The sequence below is a fragment of the Montipora foliosa genome, chromosome 1, assembly GCF_036669935.1.
Source record: "Montipora foliosa isolate CH-2021 chromosome 1, ASM3666993v2, whole genome shotgun sequence".
In the NCBI taxonomy this organism is placed as follows: domain Eukaryota; kingdom Metazoa; phylum Cnidaria; class Anthozoa; order Scleractinia; family Acroporidae; genus Montipora; species Montipora foliosa.
The window spans coordinates 25,584,676-25,600,737 of record NC_090869.1 but is presented as its reverse complement, the minus strand read 5'-3'; the positions used below and the strand labels follow the sequence as shown (position 1 = coordinate 25,600,737).

Here is a 16,062-nt window from a genome sequence, read left to right as displayed (position 1 = left end):
TCACATCTGACGCGGCACGATGGTTTCACAGTGTTTTGAAATGAATATCTGGTCGTTAAGGGGTCAGATTATGTATCAGCAGACCTAATAATCTTCTTCACATTGAAGTCTCGTGTGAGTGTGTTCAAAATTTTGCAGTTAGGGTTCGCTGACAAATAACACTAAGCAAACGTGACTTGCTGCTTACTTAATTACGAAAAAAAGAATATAGCGTCTGTTACAAATGCAAATATTCGTGTGACCAGGGTAAGAGAAAAAAATGAAAGAAAAGAAGGGGTCTCTGAGCTTGCGCAATAAGCTTCGGTGGCCATCTCGATTCTCCTCAGGTCTTTGGGACTTAGGCCCAATTGAAACGTCGAACGTTTCATGTACCGAACTTAAATTTCTATTTGGGTCGGCCCAAATAGTAAAGTTCACTGTGGGTTGATTCAAACGTCGAACTTTATTTGTCGAACTTATCACTAATCACGATGTACAATGCTTTCGTGAAAGAAGGGAATTGTGGGACGCAAAAATAAATCATACAAATGCGTGCATTTTATTAGGCACGTGAGAAGTTCGACGTTTGAACCGAAGTCGCTCCACAGTCGATTTTCCGGTTTTACCGTGGAAAAAAGTAAGTTTTGCCGTGGAAAAGTAAGTTATGCCGTGAGAAAGTAAGTTCTGCATGCCGTGGCAGATGTGGGCCACCGTAGAAATTAGGTGTCTGTTCCAAAAATTAGGGTTGCATTTTAGCTTTTAAAAAAAAAAACGTAATGAAGCTTGTATCATTGAACAAATTTTTCGCACGGAATTTGTCCCGAAGTGCTGCTATCTGCTCTCTAAGTAGCGCATACTTAAATTTTCCTCCAGTTAATATGCCGGGAGATTTAACTGTCGAACTACTAAAATCTGCCAACAAATACTATCGCTTGGAGAAATTTTGTAGCTGTTAAATGTGTTAGAGTTGAGGCGTTTAATTTTGCTTACCAGTTGTTCTACCTTTAATAGGAAACTAATCCAGCCTTTTCCTCCCAAAATTCGATGCTTACCATTCGTTGAGTAAGATTCAATTTTTTGGACATTATAGAGTTTGAAAACTTCAATTGACTTCTTTCCAGTGATTTAAACATTTGCAATATCAGGTCTTGTGGATTATGCGAGTGAGGGTGGGACATATCTCTTAGACGTGGCCAAGTTGACGGAGCAGGCAGTAGGCATAAAGGCTATTAATAACAATTACGAAACAATGTAAATCAATGTAGTCGTACAATGTAATTTTTATCCTAGTTTTGTGCTCCTGGCTCTGGAGAACACACAGACCTTAATTTTCACAGCGTAAGGCTGATTTCCGTGCTTAATTACACGTTTTGGTCAAATTCACTTAGTTTATGACGTCGAAACGATTGTCTCTTCAAGAAATCTCACCTTAATTGCGATCTCCTAAATATGAGGTATTGAGCAATACTTAATCCAGTCGTTTCCGCAGCGAATCAGCTAGCTGAAATACGAGCCAGCCAAGAACAGTCTTATAACGCGTCGTGGGCGATATTTCCTACATAATCTACGTTGGTCAAAATTTATGGTTACTTTATGCTTCCGTTTATATGAAAATACGTAATTTAGGTTACAGAAACCCAAAGAAACAAATACAAGTAAAATAATAGGTAGGCAAATTGAGATTAAGAAGCTTTTAACCGAATTGGGATAACCCGATTAAAAGTGTTGTCGTAAAATAGAAGTCTCAAGAGCCAGTGTTGTCGTAAAGTAGTAAGAAGTCTCAAGAGCCAGTGTTACCATTTTTGACCTTCATCAGTTTGGGATGTTTGGTTTTCGGAGGAAAACGAATTTACTTGCTCCCATGTACTTTTTCAAGCAAATTTGTGAAACGGAAATAGTTGAGGGAAAGGAAAAAAAAAACGTTTGGCAAATACTGTAGATTATACTTTTTAATTAAGGACAGAGTCAATAGATGATGACTGATAAATTCTGATGGCCGAGTAATCGCTCACCTTAATGCTCCAACCACGCAACCAGATTCACATTTTTCAAGGAACTAGGAACAAATCTAACACCCCTTTTCCTTCCATGTTTTTCATTATAAAATCTCGAGTTTCAGTTTACAGTTGACCCTCAATATAAACTGAAAGAATAAACCTCACTGCATGACTCTGTTGGATTTTTCAGTTCGCGATTTTCCCGCGAGAAAACCATTATAACTGCACGGCCAACTTGCGAGAAATTTTGAGCTAGCCATTAGATATTCGCATGTTATCAAGTTGGAATAAGGTGAAGGTGTGTGAAAGAGATTTCGACTCCGGATAACTCAGTTTAATTTCCACGCTGATCTTCTTCCAAGGCTGAAGAGACGACAAAAGATGTGTACTTGTTGGACACCTGACGAGAAGCACGTACAATTTATTACGGTCAATCCCCTTCGTGTCCCCTTGCTTTTTGGGCGACTTTAGTCGTCTCGTTCTGGTGTATACAATGATTTAAGTGGGAGAGAAAGACGCCCCCCATCTACGCTAAGGCCAAGACGAATTCCCAGCTCTTTTCGACAAGTGACGTGCCACACACTATTTTTATGATTTCTTGCAAAAAGGGCTGTGATACGGGCCCTATGACTTGTGTGCCCTGTCCCAATGTAGATGAAAGTAGAAAGCCAGGATTTTTTTCCCCATTTATTTTAGGACCTCCCACCGATGTTCGACTGAACCCACGACCTCCCGCAAAGTAGCTTGATGATAAATCAACATCCACTTTCAAGAGAGAACAAGACAAAACTTTATTTCACACTTTCTTAAAGGATGGTATTAAAATATAAATGTACACTTAGTTCATTCGAAGTTTAAATTGACATTTATAATATTGACTATATATATCGGTCGTTGTAAAACGCAGACTGCAGACTGGGGTAAAAATGCAGACTGAGGTTATAACGTAACTGTACCTTCCGTTTTTGTGCTTCTCGGACTGTGCCAAAACATCGCTGGCGCACTTTCCCACACGGAATCGGGGAAACATATCGCCCAGGGGTGAATCACTTTGTATGATCTCTTCTCTGTGACACGTTTTTTGTACCTTTGGTCGCGAGGAAATGTACAATTATCATCCGAAGTTTTGTTATCCTTCCCAGACCACTCACGGGCAAAAAGTGTATTTTTTATATCCTCTTTTTAAAGACTTTCGTCTCATTCCGCGTTTTAGAATAATCGGTATTTTCCGTGTTTTAGAATATTCCATGTATTCCGCTATTCCGCCATTCCTCCGAATAGGGTCACCCCTAGTACTACAGCACTTAATTTAAAAAAAGGAGAGATTTCTAAAAGCTTAGACATATTTGCTTCGATAGTAAATACTGTTTGACTTTTTTGGGAAAATAGAGAGACTGAGATCTTTGAAATCTTGCGGTAATTTTTGCCAATGGTTGACTGCTAAAGCTGACAAAGTTGTTTTTCCAATATTAGTCCTAGAAATTAACTTTCTGTCATTAGGTAAGGATTACGTTTTTTTGCAAACGTTGGGCGTGTAGCACTTATATTTGAACAGACTTAACTGATTAGAGTGTCATGTCAAGTGCTAGTTTTCCACCCCATATGAACCATGTGAGCGTTAGCCCTACTAATGGAAATGGCCCCACACAAGGACAGAGAAAAACTCTGACCAGGGTGACCACCCTCTGACCACCCTGGTCAGAGTTTTTCTCTGTCCTTGTGTGGGGCCATTTCCATTAGTAGGGCTAACGCTCACATGGTTCATATGGGGAGAAAACTAGCACTTCACATTACACTCTAATCAGTTTCTCTGTCATTAGCACGTTTTATTGAGTTTCAACTATGTTAACTATCACGTGACCAATGTCGGTTTGCCATCGGTGCTAAGAACAAGACGTCTTGTAGTCTGTTGCCTCAGGTATTTGTTTGATTCTTTTCACCTATTTTAAAAGGACAGTATTAAGGGTGGTAACCGGACAAAGAAACTCAAGACATTTTAAAGCCGGACGCTGAACTTGTGGCACGAAATTTAACTCTGTAAGTAATTACGGCTTATACCTTCTTATCTCCTATTTATTATTTCCTTTTTTTATTTAGTCTTGAAACCCTTCTAAGATAGCGGTAATTTTTTCAAGATGATCCGGCTTAGAACATGCGATTTCCGCGAGACCACTTTGGCTCACGTGAGTTCATGTGCTTTGCACGTGCGTAAGTGTGATTTTCGAAATTCGGCGCGGAAAATTTGCCAAGGTTTCCTTAATAAATTGTGTTTGCTCGCTGCCAACAGGTATAAAATACTGAGTAAATATTTTTGCGCATTGGAACTGCTGGATAGTGACTTTTATTTCACCTGATGAATGAAATAATCTTGTCTTTGAACCTAGTGGGACCTGTAGGGGTGGCGAATGGTAAAATCCAAGACTCGCCGAGACGCCGAGATCCTAGTCAAAAACCCGAGCCCGAGACTCCTTAATAAAAAGTTTCGGGACTCAAAAAAAGTAAAAATAAACCATGCAAAAACGATACTTCGAGACTTGTCAAAAACTCTTTCGAGATTTCGAGATTCTGCCAAAATTTTCCGAGACCCACGTTTTTCGAGGTACCATTCGCCACCCCTACCTGTATAAGGACGGTTTAGATCGAACTTAATTGAAGTGATTACTTCACATGAAAACGATGAAAATGCTATAAAACACAGAGGAACGCCAGATTGACCTCTTTAGAAACCTTAGTATATAAAAGGAACTGACTTTGCTTCAGAGAAAACCCTCATTTGTATTTCTTTTGCTTGTTTATTCTAGCTAGATTTTCCCCGGTAGCTTCTTAGTTATTTCCGATAGGTGGCCTTATACCCTACATAAGTTGTATTAATTCTTGTCCCCTCCTCCTTTTGTGTGCGTGGTATAAATAAACCTTGCTGTTGTTGTTGTTGTATTAATTGTTTTGCTGGTTCAGGTTTCTCGTTACTTTTCTATTCAGCAATTAAATCTTATCTCTTAATCGACTGAACTACATGATATAAAGACGGAAAGTCAATTGGCTTCACGCATTCTTTCGTCTTAGGTTCCACGTAAGTTGTGGCTTGCACAGTTTGCGTTGTTTCTTTACTGTCTAATACTTATTTGCACCTGTCAAAAAAAACACAAAGGCTTCTGGCTAAAGCTGCTTAGATGACTAAAACATATGCTCACTCTGTAATGCTAGCAGTTTGTTTACGTATAAGTTATGAGTATAACACAAAGAAGAGTAAGTAACCACCCATTCTTTGCTTCTTTCACTTTCTTATTTGTTTTTTTCCCTTAATTGGCTTTTGTTTTCCCCTAATAAACCGTTTTATATTCAGCTCTACTTCAAGTCGCCATAAGCCTTGCATTGAATTGAATTCAGTAATAAAGCGTAACTAACAGACCATTTCCCGGAGGTGTCAAAAGGCAAGGCATTGCAAACTCTTCCTTTTTAATAAACAATCATTTCAGTTTTTTTCGGCTAATTCTCGACTGAGACAAAATGGTTATGCTTTTACTTACGCTAAAGCATTTTTTGTTAATGATTCCTAAAGAAGGAAATGAAGATCACCTTTTTTTTCTAAATATGTAGGAGTTTTGACAGCTGAATAAGTTAAACGCAATCAAGAAAATTCCATGTCTTAGCCCTTTCCTTCTTCTGTGCCTAAGGTGGGGTGATTGTTAGCAGACGCCCGTAACTGGGGCTATTAAAAGGGCGAGAATGGTAAACAGCTCAGTAGGATGCCAGATAGTCTTACCTCCGCTACGCACGGTATTTGGGTGAAACTCGACGTAGAGGAGATGTGTTAATTTTCTCGTCCCTTGTATTACTTTGCGCAGACGACTTTCCTCTCAGTGTTTTACCAGCTGTTTCAATGAGGTAATGTGCGAACTCCGAAAGTTGTCCTGTGTTTCGTCTAAACCATGGTACCAAAAGGAAATCAGAAAAATGCCTATTTGGTTTCGTAATCAGAGCTGTTTTTCACCTGTTGTTTTTAATAGTTGCGTACTCGGATATTAACCAGATCACCATGGCCTTTCTAAACAAGTCGTGTTCACGAATATTCGAAAACTTCCCCAAGCGTCCCAACTGTGATAACAATGTAGAGTTACAAGCTATATTCCAACTCATAAGCCGATTGCTGATGAAGTACACTTGTTTATTGTCAATCCTATCAGTGATAGTTCCTGGTATAAATCATCCGTGCCGGCCACCTGTACTCACTCATGTCGTTTACTGGCCGGACTGAGTCAGTTCAGTCCGAATAGAGAACGCACCAACCCGAATGTCACATCTTCTTTATCAACTAACTGTATTCTTCGCCACTACAAAAAGCGCTGAATCATTATTTCCGCTTAATCGTGAAATCTCGTAAACAACACCAAAATAAAGTAATTAACAACTTTTAAAAGTGGGCGGTCGTTTTACAGGATTCCATCAGCAAGTCGAAAATTGGAAACGCCCACAGACTGCAAATTTGCGCACCTACTTTTGGTCCAGTACAAACCAACGGCCGCAACGTGCTAAAACCTCACAAACGACATCGGCCTATAAAAACGTGCAGATTTTAATAGTCAGCCATAGATATATGAGGTGAATGAAAAATCACGTATTTGGTCTGACTAAAAGCCACCCCCCGGGGGAGGGGAGGACTTTGCATTTAAAAAGGATGGGGGATACTCTTCGGAAATTTTGAATTAAACCCCAAATGGGAGACCATATATGAAACATCCATATTAAATACATACATTTATATTACTTCGCGTGCAACTCTAAAGGAGACCTTCGCGACTACATATGAAGGCGTTTTGCCGGAACAGAATTTATGTTTTAATTTGTGAGGAAACTGAAAAAGCATCTAAATAAAAAAGGAAGCAATGTTTGAAAGCCATCGTGCCCCGGTGCCTTTGTTCTTTTAATATAAAAGAATCCTCTTCAGGCGCTTGTGAATTTTAAGTGTTTGTCTGAGTATCTTTCAAAAACTATACAATCGTGCGATCATTGTTATTAGTGATTACTGTAATGTTATCAATTGCCTGAGGCATACCTGGCTTCGTGCCTAAATCCTGACAAGCTAAAATCCGATCACATGTCTTGTCCTGTCAATCAACAACTGAAGACGTCATCAATCATTTGTTTTCTTTTCTGTAGAGGTATATAAACATCACGAAGATTTGACATTTGCAGACTCGTCAATTGCACGTTGAACATCGCAAACTCCACACTAAAATGGAAGAGCTATATCAAACGGTAAAAGAGCAAGTCAAGCCAATTGAAGCCGTAGTAGAGGGAGTTATTCCACCATGGCTCAACGGATCTTTGCTAAGAAATGGCCCGGCAATGTATGAAGTCGGACCCGAAGCTTACAAGCACTGGTTTGATGGCTTAGGGATGCTACAGAATTTCAAGGTAGAAAATGGCAAAGTTACTTACTGCAGTCGATATCTGAGAAGCCAGGCGTTTGTCCGCGCCGAACAGCGCCGGGGAATCGCGTATGCCGAGTTTGGCACTCCAGTGCCACCGGACCCGTGTAAAAACATCTTCGCGCGGTTTTTCTCGTACTTTTCGCCGCCAAAGCGCACGGACAACTGCTCCATCAGCGTGGTCTCGTTGAATGGTCAGACCTACGCTAGCAGTGATTCTCCATTCCTCATTGGTTTCGATCCAAGCAGTTTACAAGCACTGGCAGAGTATAACATCAGGAACGATTTTCCAGGTAAAAAATGTTTTATTAGTACATTTTTTTGTTTTAATTCACAAACAGTTGAGTTGCAATACTAAAAACTCAGATCGTGAAATGTTGAACTCGGCGAAGTGGAATTATTTTACACACATTCTTTAACATTTTAAGCGGCTTCCTTCTTTCGTGACTTCGAATTCACTCACGTTTTTCGCTAAACTATCGCTTAAATAGAGAAGCCTACTGTCAGATTTAAAGGTTCGTTAGTACTTTTTTTAGCTTGAGTATTTTTCCGGAAAAAATAATCAATGAACCCTTCTCGAAGGCTTCTCCGCCGTAAGCTGTGACAACGTACGCCCCCGACACGCCCCGTCGCAGCCTTCCGCTGTTTGCACGCTCCATTAGTTGGCGAAGCATGCCGCCTTTCAACTTCATGGCTTCGTGTTCACCGTGTTCCCGGCCTTTCGCTTTAGCCTAGAAACAAACTAATTGCCGGTCTTTATCTAGGAATGGAGTTATCCACCTCCAAAAAGCAACGGTGTTTTCGTGTTTCATGAGCAGGATCGTAAGACATTGCGTCATCCGGTATGTCGTATTTGTTCACCTGTTCGCACACCCTTTGAACAAAGACAAGGCATTTAATTTTCCGAAAAAAAATCGTTGTCTCTCTTCGTCCATGTGGTCTTGAAACTATTGTTAAAACATGAAGTACCTTTCCTTAAAAAAATACTGACCAATTGTTTATTCAAAAGAATCAAAACACGTATGCTGTGTTTGTTGAGATGCTTGAGGGTCAACTGAGAAAACAAATATTTGGTTGCAACAGGCAATTAATAAAACGCATGCAAGTCAAACGAAACGCACGCCCAAAAATCTCCATTTTCAAAATGTCAAAGGATATTTTCTTAACGAAGAAAATCGTCAATCGTCAAATGCCGGAATCTAATTAAAGGAAGTTATTTGCAAGATATAATGACCAAGGACCAAGGTGGTCAAATACCTCCTTGCTGGGTCGCTTTTAAAGTATTAAAAAGAGAGGATAAATAATGAGAAATTTTAAAGGAACTTTGGCGGCTCTTTTCAAGTTACAAAGCACCGAAAAATATTGAAATAAATTTAAAAACAGATAATCGAGACGGGGAAGGATAGCTGTTGGAACAGTTTCTTCGTATAGCCAAGTATATAAATGTATTTTAAAATTTCCCGGAGTTTAATTATTTCTATAAAGAGCCACTTCTGTTAGAGAGCAGAAAGACATGAGCTATGCTGCACTTGTGTCATCATTGGTCAGAAAGAAGTTGTTTCAAAGCACAGGAAAGTTTTCATTTGGCTTATGATGGCAGAGGTTGTTGTATATTCCGGCATTACATATGCAGCGACGGATCGAAGTCCCAGTGAAAAGAGCTAATCTCACATGATTCTGACACGATGAGTAAGGCATCACCAGATGTCAGTAATCATTCAATGTTATCCTCTGTTATCTTTGAAAAGGGAAAAGGGGGACATACATTGAGAGAATAATCCGAAGGAATGTTACCTTGGCCTTTTATACAAAGGCTTTTTGATTGTCGTTTCGTTTTATCTTTTTCGCTCGTATTGGCGCGCCTTTAGAACGGTGTTCATCATGGTCGGCTGTGCCAAAATTTGACAATCTCAGCAAGAAATGACACCTTTCCGGATTTTCCGATAGTAACATCTCGGCTTAACACCCTCATACTTTTTTCTTGATAATATCAAGCCACTGCGAAGTCAAAATTTTCAAAATCTCTTGTTCTCTCTTAGAAGGTCAGAGATTCGGCCATTACTAACATTTTGCTTAAATTTTTTTCACAACGAAAATCAACGATTACTCTTTTTTGGCTTCACAAATGGTCTTCCATGAGTCGCAGTTACATTTATATTGAGTGGATACTCGTGAGATGGTTGTGGAAAGGGGCCCTTCGGCGAACGGAAGATCTTAGTCTTAAAGAGTATTATCATTTGTCGATGTTGTTGGCTACTTACCAACACAGGCCCGACTTTTTAAGTAATACGAGCCCTAAAGCGCTAACCCCAAGAGAGGGTCCGCATTTACTTTTCAAGTCTTTTCATTGACTTCTTTCAGCTTTCATTAAATACATCTCCTTAAGTTCAGGAAGTCAGGGGTCGGCCAACAAATGTTAGAAGCTAAGCTTATTACGCTCAATACGCGTATGTCTTTCCTTCCGGTCACTGTTCGTTGTGCACCCCTCGAAGACACGAACTGCATTAAAGAAACAGTGTTGATCGAAACCATCTTAGTTTCGCGAATGAAACACATCCGTTTCTATGTTCAAATACTTTTTTTTTTCAAACAGCATTTGGCCTTCGAAATTTGGACAAAAACGCGACTACTTCGCGGTTTTTGGCCACCCAGCGGAAGGCATATTAAAGGCCATGCCAATCATAAGTGTTAAAAAGATAATATATTTTTCTTTGCAGTGACGCGGGCAAGAATCCCACAATTGTGCGCATTTGCCTGACCTTTTTTAAAGCGTTAATTACTCGGGGCGTCAAACAGGTGGAAAATTGGAGCCAGAAAAAAAACAGGTTACATCGTCTGACCTGCTTTTCCGGTTGAATTGTTTCACTTTGGCATGCTGCCTTCTTCCCACATCATTGTGCATCGACTCCTTTAATTTAAACCCCATCAATGTTGCCAGTTCAAACAGTTATTCCTCTAGTGTTTATCTTCGTGCAGGGAACAAAACGCATGCAATATCTGGTCAAATGAACAGAGTTTATGATTTTTAGGTTTGCCTCAGTTCGGAAGAATCACAACCACATTGGCGCCAAATTAAAATTAGGAAAATAAAAAGTTGGCAAACAACTAAACACGGGAGCAAAAACTACTTAGAAAACGATTGATTTTTTCCTTCCGTGTTAAGTTTTGTTCACTGATCAGAGAATACCAAAAGTCGACTTCGACATTCCGCCAGAATTGAAAGGCTTTCAATTCACGGCTTTTAGTTTTAGGGCCTCTTCATTTGAGCCCGGTTGACCGTGCTGGCTCGGTTACCGAGATGAAATTGGTGTCTGTTCATATAGTGACTTTCAGCCCGCTTTCCGAGATGAAAAATTTGGAAAAAGTGATGAAGCGACCATTCAGGCGTGAAATCTAACGAACAAGCCTGGCGAGAATTTCTCGACTTTCTTTGTTTAAACAACCTCAAATTTCTTTTGGCTGTACGTTAACTAACAAATAAGACTATTCCAAGCTTCATTATCGAAGAAAAGAGAACTAAAAGCTCGGTAATGTCCGTTCTATCACGAAAGTGCATTGTCTTATTTTCCTCCCGGTAACCGGGATGAAGTGTTCATATGGCAAAATTTCCATCTATTTTACACGTAAAAAGAGCCGCATGATGACTTGAATCTCCTGCACTGGGTGCCGAAACTTATCCAGGCCTTTAACAATACTAGTCACAGTTTGTTTTAGCCGGATCACCATTGGTCACCATTTCCGCTCGTCACCAAGTTTTGCTTTTCTAATCAAGTTACATACACAATTTTTTCGCGAAAAACTTCGTCTTCTCCAGTGGCGCGCATTTAAAGTCACCAGGAATCATACATTTTCATACTCTTTATTTCTTATCAACGGATGTTCAAGCGGTGTAGTTGAAGAACGCCTTTTCTCCTCTGGTATACACTTTCCTGGTTCCTATCATATTCATTTATGGCCGGCTTGCCAATCTCTTCGAAGCAAATGCATTGCAAAGCGCTAAGGTAAGAATTTGCCTTTCTAATGTGAGAATACTCAGTTGATCCAGAGTTAGCCGAGGCGTGCAGAATGTTCGGTTCTTTGCAGTTTCCCTTCATGAGGCTAAGAAGGAGAACCCAGGTCAAAGTTCACCTTGGAGTGAATGAATGTTCCACATGCAAGTCACTGATTCATGTACAGGATTAGACAAATCAACTGGGCAATGAATCACTAGGAGGTTTAATTGTTCTGAAAAGAGAATCCCACTCGTTTTGCGTGATCGAAAAACTTGCAGGAAGTTTACTCTTCAGTACATTGATTAATTTCAAAACAATCCATTATCTTCTCGGAGTCTAAAGGCGATAATTACATTGTTGCTTATTAACAAAAGGTCATCTGAAAAAGCAGGAAATACCTCTTTCCTTTTGAAGATTTTGTTGCGCTCTCAACGTGTGAACAAGCATGCAAAACTAAAGTATTTCATGTGTAATCAATATAAAATGATTGTGCTTGTTAAAATATTCAAAAAGGTGACCAGTATCAAAACTGTTTAGAAACCTGTCACAAGATCTTGTTAAATGCCATTTAAAGATTAGTATGAAAGAGAAGTATTCTGTAATTGTACATATGGTGGGTGTGAAATAAAAAGGGTACCCAAGTTACGGTAAGTAATATTATTATATAGGCAAACTGGTCCGAGATAAAAAGGAGAATTCTGATTGGTTCTCTGAGCGGTTAGAGTTATGCAATACGGATCGCTAAGATGGATCGGCCACCAAGCAGCGTTTGTAGGTTGCCAAACTGTTCCCATTTTCTGTTCCATTATCTTGGACATAAAAGAAAAATGTTTTTTATTCGGTCATGTCGGAGTTCGAGACCAGTTTGCCTATATAATAAAATGGCCCTCTTGCTCTGTTTGGCGCAACATTAAACAAGACTCAAGGAATAGAAAACCCTGCGCAAGAAAGCCAATGTAATAAAAAACTAGCTTGTTCGGTCCGTACTGGGAAAATATTTGTCTCGTTCCTTTTTTGCAAGTTCAATGGACTCTCCTTTCAGGCTCGGTCCATAAACTTGCAAGAAAAGGAACTTCACCAATATTTTCCCAGGACTGACCGAACAAGCCACTTCAATAATATCTATTTACAGTTTCCTCGAAAGAAAGATTTCATATCTAGCTAGTGTTGCAACCGGTATCGAAGAAGCACAGTTGAATTCTTTCACATGTCGATTTACCTTGTTTACCGGCTGTAGGTTTTACGCTTTAGTTACAATTGAAATATGCATTCTTTTCAAAGCACTTCTTCAGTTTTGTTGATATAAGAAATATCAATTTCGATAGAACGTCTGAAGAGGTCGGATCCTCAAACGCGCTATACACATTTACGCTATCTGCCAGTACTAACCTCTCCCCTCATATTTTGCTGATTACTTGCATCTGATGGAAGAGTCTGTGACTGCATACCTTTCATCACCGACAGTTCTTTGTTTTTAGCTCCTTTGTCGACATAGAGACACCTACAAAGGTCCCTAAGATGATTAAGGGATGAAAAAGGTTCGGTAGATGTCGTCTGTTATGCCACTTTTTCTCAGTGAAAAGAATTTTAATCCCTGTTGACTCGATAACTGATCAATGGCAAGAAGTTGTCAAACAATTGAAACACCTCTTGATTCTTCAAAAGTATGGCGTGTCACCCAAAATTTGTCCTAATTTTGGTTAAATTCCTTCAGCTGACAGTTTCCTTCTCAGTTTTAAGCTGACGACACAAACTGATTTTTTTAAAGAGAGGTTTACCTCTTTCAAAACGGCCAAAAAACAATTCCACTCTGTCCTTGTGTGGGCCCATTTCCATTAGTAGGGCTAACGCTCACATGGTTCATATGCATGCATGGCGGGGTAGACAAAAAGCACTTCGCATTACACTCTAATCAGTTTTTTTCTGGAATTTGTCGATCAGGCCCCAGTTTTTCAAGGATCGATAGCGCTATCCGCCGGATAAATCACTATCCACTGGATAACTCAATTGGTTTTGCTAGTGTTTATCCGCAGGATAGCGCTATCCATCCGGTTTGAACAACCGGGGTCAGGTGTCCTGTAGGTCGCTGTCGCAAGGGACCTCGGCTCTTGCGAAAATCTTGGAGATACTTTAGATCGACTTTGGGTTATGACGTCGTAAGAGCGAATTTGTATTTTACCGATAAAGAAGTAACTACCATTGGAAAATCACTTGAACCTAAACGAACAATTCGGTAAATGGTTTATCAAGACAACCGATGAGTAATGCAACGAACACGTCTGCTCAGTGTTGGCTATATTCTCCATTTTATCCGACGGAGACATAGATTACGCGCGGATATCTTTTTTTTTCTCTAATAGGGACTTCAAACCTAGGCTCTTCGTCTCATAACCGCTTAGTCTATGCGGGACTTTAGGATAGCTACAGAATAACCTCGATTTCAGTGGGCGCGTCGCACTTTCTGGCATTATGGTCCGGTCTATTCTCCCTAAATAATAGGCTCCTGCTCCAAACCAGACCAGACCAATTCACATCTTGATCAACCAAGAGACGTTGAAACTAATATTTAAAATTTCGTAATATTTGACAAGACTTTGCGGCTAAATATCATCGTGACCTCCTTATCTTTGCTTTCTAGGGCCTGTGCGCATGTTCTCAATGACACCACATCCACACGAAGACGAAGACGGAAATGTCTATAATGTGGCCGTATCTCTCAAGAAAGGGACACGTTACAACATCACACAAGTACCCCCAAGACCGCAGACACCTGCTGACGAAGGCAAAGTATCACATCCACTTCAGGACGTCAAGATCTTGTCGACCTTCGAACCAAAGAACCGCCTCTGCTACTATCACAGCTTCGCCATGACACCCAACTACTTCGTGTTCATAGAAAATCCATTCGTTGTGAACGTTTGGGCGCTGCTCACCATGAAGATTAAAGGACGTTCGTTCCACGAATGCATGAAATGGGACCGTGGACAGCCCTCGCGTTTCTATGTCATCGAGCGAAAGACTGGCAAGGTGATCGCACAGTACAAGACCGAGAACTTTTTCTCCTTTCACCATGTGAATGCTTACGAGACCGAGAGTGACATCATCATGGATGTGTGTTGCTACCCAGACGCACGAATCGTGCATCAGTATTATCTTCACCATCTGCGCACGCGTAGTGAGCACGAGGTCAGTAAGGGGTTCCCTGACGCCGCTCTCCGCCGATATCGTCTCCCCGTTAACGCCTGCATGACAAAAAAGGCTTGGCAGACGCTTCCAAGATACTCAGATGGTCGGGATTATAAGGTATTGTACTATGGAGTAGAGCTGCCACAGATCAACTACCACTTTGCAAACGGCAAGCCTTATCGATTCATGTACGGAGTTGGTCCACACAAACACGGAGACTTCCTTAATCAGTTGATTAAGGTTGACGTTCTCGGCAAAGAAGCAAAAACGTGGTACCAGCGTGACTGTTTCCCATCTGAGCCGGTATTCGTCGCAGCGCCTGGTGCAGAGGCTGAAGACGAAGGGGTCATAATCTCATCTGTGGTGGGTGTCCGTGGAAAAAAGTCATTCCTTCTCGTTCTTGACGGACGCACATTTCGTGAGATCGCGCGCGCAACCGTATTGTGTCCAATGGCGCATTCTCTGCATGGTATGTTCAGACCCAGATCCCCTGCTCTCCTTGGACCGTGCAGGAAAGCCTGGGCTGAGATCTAAGTTGGATTGCATGCCGCGGATTCACTTTGCAAAACTGACAAATTCAGGCCCTCTGTGGACTGCTACCAGGTGTTCAATGTCTAGAAACATTGAAAAATGTTCTTTGGCTGTTGCCTGGAACAAAAACATGACCAAAGCAAGTGAAAGAATGGTTTTAGGGTGAGAGGGCTTGGAGAATGGACATAGTTAAATAGTTGTTTGTATCAGTTTGTTTCGCCACGAAGATGCTTAATATGTCTCAGTTCATAATACTGAGCACAGCCTAAGTATTTCCATATCGTCAATCCAAGGGCACAACCAATCTTGAATTAAAAATTAATAATTTGAAGAAGAAGAAAAAAAAGTCGTCATGATGAAGCGACTTCATTTGAGTGTAGAAAGTAATGAGATTTCTTTGGTTTTGTATTTATATTTAAAGGAATTTCACGCTAGCTTCTCTAACAAAAAGAAGCGAAACCAAACTAACCAATCGCGATTTGCATGGTCGCATTTTTCTGCACCTTGAGCAAGTTGCATACAATCGCTTTGAAATTTGATATGTTTATAGTCCCGTTTTTTGCACCGACTTTTGCATGGTTTTGTGGCATTCCACTGGAACTTCTCAAAAACAACGCAGTTTAATGCTGATGTTTTTTTTCTGTGCTTGTCAAATCACATTTAGTGTAATTTTACTAGTTATCCAAACCAGTTAGAGGCGTTTTAAAAACCGATTAACGCGTGTTTCAACGACGGAGAAAATAACCTTAGTTAAACACTAAAAGTTGACACAGACAATCAAACGAACCAACAAACTCGAAGCAGGATATTAGGGAGTTTAAGAAACGAGGACGCAACGTTAGTGCCATCGTAAGCGTTGAGTTATTATTCCATATTTGTTCACGTTGCACAATACGGATGAATTCCTATAACTGGGTTGGTAGGAACAGGTTCGAAGTAAGGACGGCA

The 16,062-nt window shown here is 40.4% G+C and overlaps 1 protein-coding gene across 6 annotated transcripts in view; it reads left to right on the top strand.

Moving 5' to 3' along the window:
* Positions 1–16,062, top strand: part of LOC137994899 (beta,beta-carotene 15,15'-dioxygenase-like) — a 29,970-nt gene that overhangs the window by 13,803 nt on the left and 105 nt on the right. For 4 of the 6 annotated variants that reach the window (XM_068840486.1, XM_068840482.1, XM_068840500.1 and 1 more), the window contains exons 2-3: positions 7,134–7,698; positions 14,036–16,062. The exon at positions 14,036–16,062 is cut by the window's right edge and continues 105 nt beyond it. In XM_068840486.1, the coding sequence (XP_068696587.1) occupies positions 7,212–7,698; positions 14,036–15,117 (1,569 nt within the window). In that variant the 5' untranslated portion in view covers positions 7,134–7,211 and the 3' untranslated portion in view covers positions 15,118–16,062. Of the gene's footprint in view, positions 1–578; positions 617–3,934; positions 4,014–7,133; positions 7,699–14,035 lie in introns of those variants that run through there. The other 2 variants (XM_068840509.1, XM_068840492.1) reach the window with 2 other exon arrangements.